This window comes from Macrobrachium nipponense, chromosome 12 (genome assembly GCF_015104395.2).
Source record: "Macrobrachium nipponense isolate FS-2020 chromosome 12, ASM1510439v2, whole genome shotgun sequence".
NCBI classification, from domain to species: Eukaryota; Metazoa; Arthropoda; class Malacostraca; order Decapoda; family Palaemonidae; genus Macrobrachium; species Macrobrachium nipponense.
In genome coordinates this window covers 19,266,878-19,278,011 of record NC_087205.1, presented here as the reverse complement: position 1 = coordinate 19,278,011, position 11,134 = coordinate 19,266,878, and the positions used below count along the sequence as shown (strand labels likewise).

The 11,134-nt window shown below is 38.3% G+C and overlaps 1 protein-coding gene across 1 annotated transcript in view; it reads left to right on the top strand.

The window, feature by feature from the left end:
* Nucleotides 1–10,164, top strand: part of LOC135224750 (uncharacterized) — a 15,848-nt gene extending 5,684 nt beyond the window's left edge. Inside the window, exon 3 of the mRNA XM_064264076.1 lies at nucleotides 9,593–10,164. Within this exon, the coding sequence (XP_064120146.1) occupies nucleotides 9,593–10,164 (572 nt within the window). The remainder of the gene's footprint in view (nucleotides 1–9,592) is intronic.
* Nucleotides 10,165–11,134: the final 970 nt, after the last annotated feature.

Sequence of the window (11,134 nt, the reverse complement as noted above, 5' to 3'; positions counted from 1 at the left end):
GGAAAATGCATACAGCCAGAAACAGCTGATTTGCTTTGAACAACCAATCCGATAAAAACAGCCTTTTTGCTTGCATTTCAACCATCGTATGATAGTAAAAAATTACCATAGTTACGTTACAAATGACGGTAATGAGAATAGGACTGATATATTTTTACATTACAAGTAGTAGTTGACTTACTACCGCAATTGGTTACGAACAACCAGTCATAAATCGATTTGGACATTAGTCGGCCCATGTTAATTTACCGTAAGAATATTATACTAGCGTAGCCTACACTAGGGTAATCAGTACCATCTTTACATATAGGGTAGCCTAGCCTACACTGCACAACATACTTTATACATATATGGCATACTAATGATTAATTTCAGCTAATTCTCTAGGTTCAATGCACATTGGCTTATGATGATTCAGTACAAAGAGAAATTGAATAACATTTAACAAGTTAGCCTCGCCTATACAATGATGATATCGTGTTACATAAATTGTATGTATACGAATACAGTAGCCTAGCCTTCAGTATACTGTATATGCTACATATACGGTATAATTTAGTAATTTATTAATAAAAGCCAAGTTTGGAGTTTCAATGCATTATGACTATGACATATCAGCAAAAAAAAAAAAAAAAAAATGGACATGAATCAGGAATGAGATTCGGACCGACATCGGCATACCTAATTGAGCGATGTTGGGCTGCTGACGGCTACGTATATTAACAAAATAAATACACAATGAATATGCATCATTTCTGATTCTTTTAAAAAGTTATATACAGTACAGTATCCAATAATATTGTATGTATTCTCATACTATTGTATCATAAAATACTAACAAAGCGGTCAGTGTTTTGTTTGGAATTCAGCTGATGGCGAATAAGATTTTATTTCTCCGTATTTAACGTATTTAACTCATTTCAGAGCGAATTGCCTTCTATTTAGTGTAAAATATCTAGATACTCTACTTACATGAGACAAGGTGTTTTTAAGTCGAAATATGAATTTAATACGTATCATTAACTAAAGTATTTTTTTCGTTTACATATTGCGTTGTGGGCATGTTTATTGTGTAAAAATATTACTTGATTAAGGTCGCTATTTTCACTTCATTTCATCGTAATACGAATTTTACCGTTACGTTACTTATCTTTTATCAGCGTGAAAACAACAGTAAAATGTGTTATTTCAAGACCTGAAGTTTTGATTAAAATAATTTTCTCTCAATTTTATCTACGGTTGTGTTCGATGGCATAAATTTACTAGAGTTCTATCCTTTTTGCTGATGCACGATAATAGTATTATAGCCTTACTCGCTATGGATAAGATAGGCAAGGGCATATATACTGCTAAATTTAATCTGTAAGTTTTAGCTGAAGTTGAAGGGAGAATGTTGATACGCTAACGACTATCATCATGCATCGGCAGCGTGGATGAAACTCTTGCAAACTTCGGGATGTTACCATCAAAACATGTTTTAATCAAAACTGTTGGGCATGAAAAGAACACATTTTACCGTTTTTACTCCAATAAAAGATAAATACGTAAAGCTCGCAGTATTCAATGAGATAAAGTGAAAATATCGAACGGAATATTGATTTTTGTTTACGCAATAAACATGCCCTCAGCGCCATCTACTAACGAAAAAAATAACTAAATTTTGTTCACAAACGATATGTTTTCAAGTGATATCCACTTGTAAAGACTGTATAATGAAGTTACCTTGTCTCATATAAATACTAGAGTATCTTGAGATTCCTTTGCACTAACTAGAGGCAAGAAAGTCACTCTGATTTGAGTTCAACTCAGCGAAACAAACTTACTTCGCAATCGCCCTCAGCTGATTTCCAAAACAAATCATTGATTGCTGTTTGTATTTTATGATACAAACAAATATTAATATGAAAATACATATAATATTATTGGATGCAGTGAAGTAAAACAAAACTTTTTAAAATATCCATGGAAAAGATGCATATCTGTTATGTTTGTATATTATCATATGATACTAATTCACGATTATTACATACTTGAATTTTATATCTCATGTAAGATGCGACCCCCTAAAAATTAGCTCCAAAATTAGGGCTTCAAAAGTCGCATGATACGTGAGTATATACGGTATTCAACATTTCAAAATATTCAAAACTTCAAAAATATTCTAAAATACTGTATTCATAATTTCATGCATCTGTATCAGGGGTTGATGTTTCCCAGCATGTTTACAGTCGATAGTCCCCCGCACCTTTTTTTTTTTTTTTTTTTCACGACTGCCATGGCAGCCACCTCAAAAGGACACACTTCATTTCGGTTGATGACATGTCAATATGGCTAAATATCATAATGAAACTTAACTAGAAACAATCACACCATATTCATGGACGTGAAACACTATATGAGAAGCATGAAAAATTACAACAGTCATCCAAAAAATCAATATTCTTACCTGATAAAGACAGACATCATGATGGCGTAGACCCATTGCTTTCATGGTGTTCACTGAGATGGTTCCTGTGTTGGTGGTGAATTTTGGTGCGAAATTTGAAATAGTTTTCATACTAGAGCATTCGGTCAGTGTTCCCCCCCTCATTCATTATGTATTCACCCACTCACCCTACCTTTATTGAAGACTCTTGTTGGCATACAGAAGACAGCAAAGAAGGGAGATGGATGAGGTTGTTGTTGTTTTTTATTAACCTGGCCTCATGCCAGCACGGTCTCTTGCTCATGAAGCAGCCCGTAGGTCATTTTGAAATTTTTGCAAGTTAAAGGTAAATTTTTGAGACATGAATGTGCACCTTTATTTTGATCATATGGATATGAAAATGAGATGGAATGCATAAAAAAGTGAAATGAAAGGTCAGCAGGTGAAGTTACAAACCTCTTTCAGCCCTAAGGCACCCTTCAGTAGGAGAAAAAGAATTATAGCAGCGAGTACTGGCGAGTCAGAGATAGCCAGTAAGGAAAATTGAAATAAATATTGTCAGAGAGAAAAAAAAAAATTATTGATTTGCAATACCTTTTTTCATTTGTAGAAGAAAGAAAAGAAAAGCATCGATTGTTAGTGGTACAAAACGGTGAAGGAAAAACAAAATAGTTTTAGTTTTAGAGACAGCAGCAAAGAAGTAGGTAATAGCTTAAGTGATGAGCGATAGTTGAAAAATTTCATTTGTTAGTCATGAGGTGGCTGAAAATGAAGGAGAAAAGAAGGTTGTTCAATAGCAGAATAAGAAGATACACTTAACCCACAGCTATCGCGTCTAATTGGTGCCACTATCGACGCGCTATAGTGGAAAACACTTTAGCGGAACTGAAGAACTTATGGGAAAATTCTAGTTGGTTCCCCGACCACAAATTTTCCTCCTCTAAGTCACCAATATTTCTCCTTTTATCTTCACCATTTTTACCTTTTTTAACAAATCAGTGTTGTAAAATAAAAACATATGGCTATAGAATTAAAATTAGACATTTACTTTTTTGAGGATGATGAGGGGTTTAGGTGGGTTTAAGGGAGGGTTGGGTTCTGAGGCCGCTTAGTCTTCAGTAGCACCAAATTACGGCTATGCTACGCATGGCATTGCTGGCTCCTTCAGAGGCTGAAAGCATCACATGACTCTTGATATGCTCACGCTTTTGGTAAATGCCTCTTACTGTGGACTCATTAATTTCAAATTTCCTCCCCATGCTGTGCTTGGTCTTGCCTGCATCAATCATCTTAACTATTTCCAGTTTCTGAGGATAAGTCAGGTTCTTGCGCTTCTTCACTTCTCTCTTCGTGCCGTTTTATTACGCTCACCAATCGTACGGGGTTGGGTTGGATGATTACTGGCCATTATGTAACACTGAAAAAAATATTGCTGCTATCACGCGACACACACACTCGCTGCACCCTGTGTGGTAACGTACAGTACTAGTGACTTGTAAACAAACCCTCTACCAATCATGACATCAAAAAAGAACATGTCCGCCAGTCGTGATGTCAAGACACGCGATAGCTGCTGTTTTGGGGGAGCTTTTTAAGCCTACGTGATAGCCGCAAAACACTATAGCCGAATGCGCGATAGCGGGGGGGTTAAGTGTAATTGCCAACTAAATAGTTAACTAATTTGTGTGGAGAAAACTACTCTTTTCTGAGGAGGCGGTTTGGAAGGTCGATCTCATATTGCATGGCCTCAATGGAGAGTTCTTTTGCCATTTTAGAAAAACTTTTTCTTGCTTCATTGACTTATGTTCAGGAGATTTTCAAGCCCCTCAACGATTAGAAGGACCTTTGATCGATATTGCTCATTGACTGTTAGGTCTGTCTAAGTTGATCCATCAAAAAATCCTACAGGCAATTTTCTAGTGTGTAACTTTGTCGATCCTTTGAATGGAGATGCTTCAGTCTGAGTTCCTGCTTCACACAAAACAGGAAGTACTGGCAGTGTATTGTGGGGGGAATGATCTTAGGGGTCGGGGAAATGTTCATAGGGGTTGGAGGAGTGAGCTTAGGGGTTGTAGGAGTGACCTTGGGGGTTGGAGGGGTGTTCTTAGGGGAGTGGGAATATGGTGGTAAGGATATAGTGAAGGGTTGGGAAAGTGATGTTGGGTTGTAGGAGGTTTAGAACAGGAAGGTTGAGGAGTTTGTGGTGCAGGAGGAAGACTCATTCTTGGATCAAATCTTGGGTTGATATGGTGTTCTGGGCGGTGATGGCAGGCGTTCTTGAGGTCTTGCTTGTGGAGGAGGGATGTCCTTCATCTTCCAAATCTTCTTCAATCTGGCAGGACACCCTTTGAACCATGCTTGTGCTGTTGTTTGCAGTTAGGGCATCGAGCTACAGTGTGCCCTTTGCCTTAAACTTGGTCAGGCATACATCAGTGTCTTGTCTCTGGCTACATATTCCGCAGACATGGTGGGAGGAGCACTCATTCTTGTGATGACCAAACTTCTGATACTTAAAACACTTCAGAGGTTCTGGTATATAGGCTTCCATTCAAAAAGTTCCAAGGACCCCAAGGTCGACACAGGACGGCATTTTCCCCTTGAAGGTGGTATTAATCTTCAGGGTTTCTTCTCCAGTCTTTGCTTTGCATCTCTTAGCACTCAAGATGTTCGGCACAGCAAGGATTTGATCTGTGGTGATGTACTTGGGGACTTTACAAATTGTCATTGTTGTTGGAGGTGCCAAGGGAGATTCCCCCCTGGCAGCATCTTATTTGTCAGCCACACGTAGAAAGATTCCACCAGTCGGTAGAATCCCTGTCTCTTCACAGTTGAAGGCTATTAAGTATCCTCTGAGCGAGAGGCTTTTCTCAGAGGACAGCAGGGCATATGTCCAGTAGTCTCAGAAAGTCTACCTCTGCTGTTTACCAAGGCAAATAGGCGATTTACTGTGATTGGTGTAGTAAACGGGGTTTTTCCCCACTCAGAACCTCTATTCAGCATATAACAAACTTTTTTACCTTCCTCAGGGATGAGAAAGGTTTGTCTGTTTCCACCATTAGAGGCTACTGGGCGGCCCTGAGTTTAGTGTTGTGTCTTCGAGGTATCGACATCTCATTCTGGGAATTCTTACAAGTTAAGGGGTTTGAGCAGTCGTGTTCTCCTAGAGAGCTCAAGCCCCCAACGTGGGATGTATCCTTGGTCTTGAGAAGTTTCACTAAAGCTCCTTATGAGCCTTTACTTCGTTCATCAGACAGGAACTTAACAGTCAAAATAGTTTTCTTCCTGGCCTTAGTGTCTTCGAAGAGAGTGGGGAAGCTACACAGCCTGAGCTGTGATGTGAAGCACACCAAGGGTTAGGGGTCAATGTCCTTCGAATTTGTCCCGGAATTGATGGCTAAGACCCAAAATCCCTCGGTACAGGATGATAGGTTTGCCTCCTTTTCCCTTCCATCACTGGATGACTTTGTGGGTGGTGATTCTCAAGAGTATTTGCTATATCCTGTCATGGCTTTACGTTGCTATCTTAAAAGGGCACGACATCTTAGGCCAGGTTGTTGTAGGCTTTTTGTTAGCACGGGGCATACGAAGAAAGAGGTGTTCAAGAATACAATCTCTTTTTGGATACGTGAAGCTATCAGATAGGCGTATTTGACCCTTGATGATTCTGCCGCCACATCTGTGCAGGCTAGAGCACATGACCTCAGGGTTATTGGTCCCTCTCTGGCTTTCAAAAAGAATTTGGCTGTTCATAGAGTTCTGAGTGCTGGTACTTATTTATGCCAGTCCACTGAGTGCTGGTACTTATTTATGCCAGTCCACATTCTTCTCTTTCTATCTTAAAGATGTTGCCCACAGATCTATGGACATATTTTTCCTAGGTCCTTTGGTGGCTGCACTGTTCATCCTTTGGAGAGATGGTGAATTCCCCTTTCAAGTTGGGTCTGGCTTGGAGTTTTGCTCCAGGGTGCTTTTTTTTTCAGTGCCAACACAGCTGCATAAGATATATGGCTTTGCACTGCCACTGCTCTGAACTTCGGGAGTGCTGGGAATTCGTTGTCGTACGTCGTGTTTGGTGCCAATGTCAAGGGGACATAGATGTTGATGAATTTGAGGATAGCAAAGCTTTCTTTCTTTTCTTTTGTACTTAGTAAAGCCTTCATCGTCGAAGGTCCACTTGCAAGGAGCCAGGAGATGGAGGACTCTTCAACTCCATTGTTGTTGACGTAAAAAAATGCTTGACAGCCTGACAAGACTGCCGAAAAACTAATACACGATATTTTAACGAGAATTATTATGCAAGACGATGAGGGATGAGGAAAGGTTATTGTTTAGAAGGGGAATCCCTCTCCATATGGACTTATGTAGCTAGGCCCTAACAGGGATTACTTCTCTTCGTAGTTTTTTTTATTAATGGCATTAGGACCATCTTGAGAATCACCCGATCCCTATCATACAAATTATCTGTCCAGAAACATCTGCTTCTGACATCTTTAGGATTTGCCTAAAATGGAACAAAGCATTGGTCATGTTGTAGACACCTTGCAACAATTAGGGTGATATTTCTCCACAAAACTTTGGAACTCACTCCACTTTACACACACAGTTAATCGCTTAAGAAGGCATTTATCCCTGCTCTCTTCCTCCTTTTTGCCAAATGTTGCCTCCGGAACATTGTCTCCCTCTAACTGGTTTTCATTGATCCACACTAACAACTTTTCATCATCTTTGGTAATTTGCGACCTCTGTTTTTTTTAGCACACTTGACCCTTTCTGCAACATCAGCTTCCTTGATTACATTTTTATTCACCAGGCTAGAACTTATCGTTGATACGGACTTTCGTACGTCCTGGTGAGATCGGCTACTTTCAAATTTTGCTATGCTTCCTTTCTTGAATTCAATTGTGTGTCTCATCTACTATATCAAAGGGCTGGTACTTGGAACTTACTTTGTCTCCATGGTGGCTTATTTAGGAGCCACACTCAATCAAAAAGCATAAAAAAACCAATGTATTATTATGAAATGTTTGGGGTGAATGCATAGGGTGATGCTTTACTCAACAAGCAACAAAGACAGACTGGATCACAAACACTCAAGATCCTTTGTGAGGCATGCGGTCAGGTGGACGAGGTTTGGATGGAGCATTTTCAACTGTATGATAACCAAGTGGTTGTACAAAAACTGGGACAAAATTTTGACAGAAACTGGGCTTATGAAAACTGCGGTTTGGCTGTAAATTATTGCACATGAAAGCTTTGTCAAAGAATTTTGGTGGAACGATGAGCATGGGTTTTTATCTGCTCAGATATGCAAGGTTTGAAAATATGCTCTTCCTACCAGAACTTTGATAACTTATCAACATTGTGTTGTCAGTATGTAGATGTTGATTCTTCTTTCTTGCTTATTGTTCCTTGTTACCTCTAACCTTCCTTGGTGGATGTCTTGAAATATTTTCCATTTCGTTTTCAATATCATTGAACTTGCATTTTTAAGTCTTTTTATGTAACCATCATGTCTCATATTGGAAGAGGATTGTTGGATGTCTAGGTTTTGATGAAGACTGTGGGACTATGCTTAGAACAGCTTCATGACCACCACTGAATTGAAACAATGAGATTTTTATGTGTAGCAACATTGTAAAAAATTATGAGTAATGGCTGCTGGAATTGTAAACACATGCAGGCAGGAAGGTTGATTTTATAAAAGATGGTCAACAGTCAGAGGTAGAACAAGTTATATATGATGCATATTTGGATAATCATGGATGAACAAGTTGCAGTGGAACAAGATAATTGATGGACATGCATGGGCAAGATATCAGTTGTGGTTTCTGAAACAACTAGAATTTTGGATGAAATGACAAAATGTGAGTGCTGACTTCTATGGTCATATTGATTATATTAAGGTTATTGTAACAAAGCATGGATACAAAACATTTTTCCAGGGATGGTTTGCTGGACGTTTTACTAATAGGTATATAAGTACTACCTATCAACTCTGTAAATGGTGAAGGTACTTAGTGTATTTAATATGTATTGTGACGAAGACTACTCAGGTATTCATCATTGTGAAAACACTTTTATTTCAATGACAGTCATTCTCATTATTGAGAAAGGTTTCTTGAGTCTTCCTGATCCTGTTTTTAAAACTTTTCATTATTTATAGAACATTGCTATTTTATGGGAAAAATAAATGAGATAATGTAGGTAGTGATGGCAAGAAAATACTGGGTAGAGAGTTATACTCCAGGAGTGGTTATGAGGTTTGGCTGATCTTTAGTAATATTAAATATTGGGATTAGTGTTTTTAACATTGAAATGTACTCATGTTGAATATTAAGGAGTTCTTATAAAAAAAAGTCAAAGTTATATGTGAAGTTGCTGTAGATTTTAAAAAAGGTATACTATACCTGTAGGAGGTGGACACTTATAGTAGGCCTTGCACACTCATTCATGTCCCTTTCAACCTTAGCAGCATTGCTTTGTGCCTGTAAGTTCTCAGTTCTTTAGTTGTTCTCTTCCTACTTCTAACTGGCCTTACTCCAGCTTTCACTCATTTCAAAAGAGGTCCGTAGAGTGAATGCTGTGAAAGTCTTCCAATATGATTAAATGCTCTGGAATTAATTTATAATTATAATAGCAGTGATGATAAAAATAAAGAATGGGTATTACTCATCATTGATGTATTTATGGCAGGCATGTTCCCTGAATTTCTATCCGATCCAGGTCTAATATATGCCCATTCTCTTGGATCTTGATCTTTCCACTGACTGACATCATGTCCTTACCATGTGTACCACTTCTTTAGCTCTGTTCTCATTGTGTGGTCAGACTTTGTGTTTTGTCATGCCACTGAACAGCACATCTTGGCTCCACATCATATATAATTCAATCTTCCTTTCACATTCTGTTACTAGGAATTAAGAATAAAAGTGATAGTTCTGTGTAGGTTAAAAGATATGCTCATTTTCAGCGTTAGATTATTTAAGTTTTCTTATAACTAATGTTCCCTTGATTAATTGTATTTTCAGAATTTGGAAAAGACAATTGACTGTAGAGTTTGCATTTGTTGAAAGCAGTAGTCTTTATGGAGTATGACTAAACATGTAAATAGTAATTAGCATGGTGATATTCACATGATTTTTGTATGTTTGCTTGAATTATTTTCAGAATTGGATGAATTTTTGTTGGAAATGGATGAAGACACTGAGGGGATGCAAGGGACCATCTACTACCTGCAGCAGCAATTAAGGCAGGCGAAGGAGCGTATTGCTCAGCTCAATTCCCAGTTATCTGTTACTCAAATTTCAACTTCCCAACCTGGTGATGACTCTGGTTCCCAGATATTGACTGAAGAAGGCAATAGTGAGTTAAATAATGAGATGGAACAGACAGAAGTGCCACTTGTGCCTCCCCAGCCAAATGGGGATGCCACACATGATGAGTCACAGATAAATAGTGAAGCTTTTGAATCAGAAACGTCGACAGCAGCAGCTCCTCTCACCAATGGACGCAAACGGACTCAGAGTGAAATGGATGAAGGGGCGAAAGGGGCTGAGGGTGTGGGTGTAGGGATTGGTGATGGAGAGGGAGATACAGGGGAAGGAGACTTTGCTACCAATGAAGTTGATGGCCTACCACCTCAAAAACGGACCAGAACTGACGGTGAAGTTGATTCATTGGTTGGGGTGTGGGAAGAAGAAAGTACAGTTGTGGAGAATGGTGTGACAGAATCAGAATAGATGAGGTGGAAAGAGTTTGTTTTGGCTTTCATCATGCTATTCTTCAGAATCTAAATGTTGGTGGATTGCAGTTGCTCTCTAAGAGACTAACCACCAGTTATGCTCTTCATTACCGAACTTTGTGTGGTAAGTGGGGCAAAACCTGTAGTTTACACCGTTGATCTACAAGTGGTCATCATGAACCACTTTGACTGTCCAAATTTTGTACAGATGAACTGACATTTTTGTATAGCAAATTCTGATATATTAATTCATACACATGGTAATGTGTACAAGTAGACTTTGCAAATGTCCCACAGACCTGAGCACTTTGTTTTCATTGATCTAGCTCAGGCCTTTGAAGTCTGTGTTCCCCATCCATCTACACTGCATGCTGCTGACAATAATTGTGAAGACCCAGCTGCTTACACGCTGGTATAACAGATGACTTATCCTTGGTTGAATTTTAGTATTGATTGTGTATTGCCTTTTTATTTATTCTGTTTGCAGATGCTTATATTACTGTAAATCTGTTATATAAATTATTTACTTTTAATGTATTTCTTATGACACCAACTAGCTATTTATTTTTTCACTTTAGATAATCCTTCCCCTGTTTCTTATTATAGCAGAATTTCTAAAACTCTTAAGCTTTTTAAATCTATCTTAAAGTTTATTTTGTCAGTTTATATTTGATTGTTTATTTCGTATAATGTTAACAGAGATATATCTATAAATACTAGAGTCTTTCCTTCCTCTGTAATTATCAGTGTTTGAGCAATTGATATGTTTTCCAGCTACTGAACAGGTGACAATTGAATATTGACACAAAGTTTTAATGTTTTACACAATATTAAGAGGTAAGAGTAAGAATACTCGGTGGAAATTGGTGAATGAAGCAGATGGGTCTTACACCATGCTCACCACGTGTTTCTGTGTCACATCAATGCAGCTTCATATTTTCAGTGAGAATTTGGATTGCAGCATATTA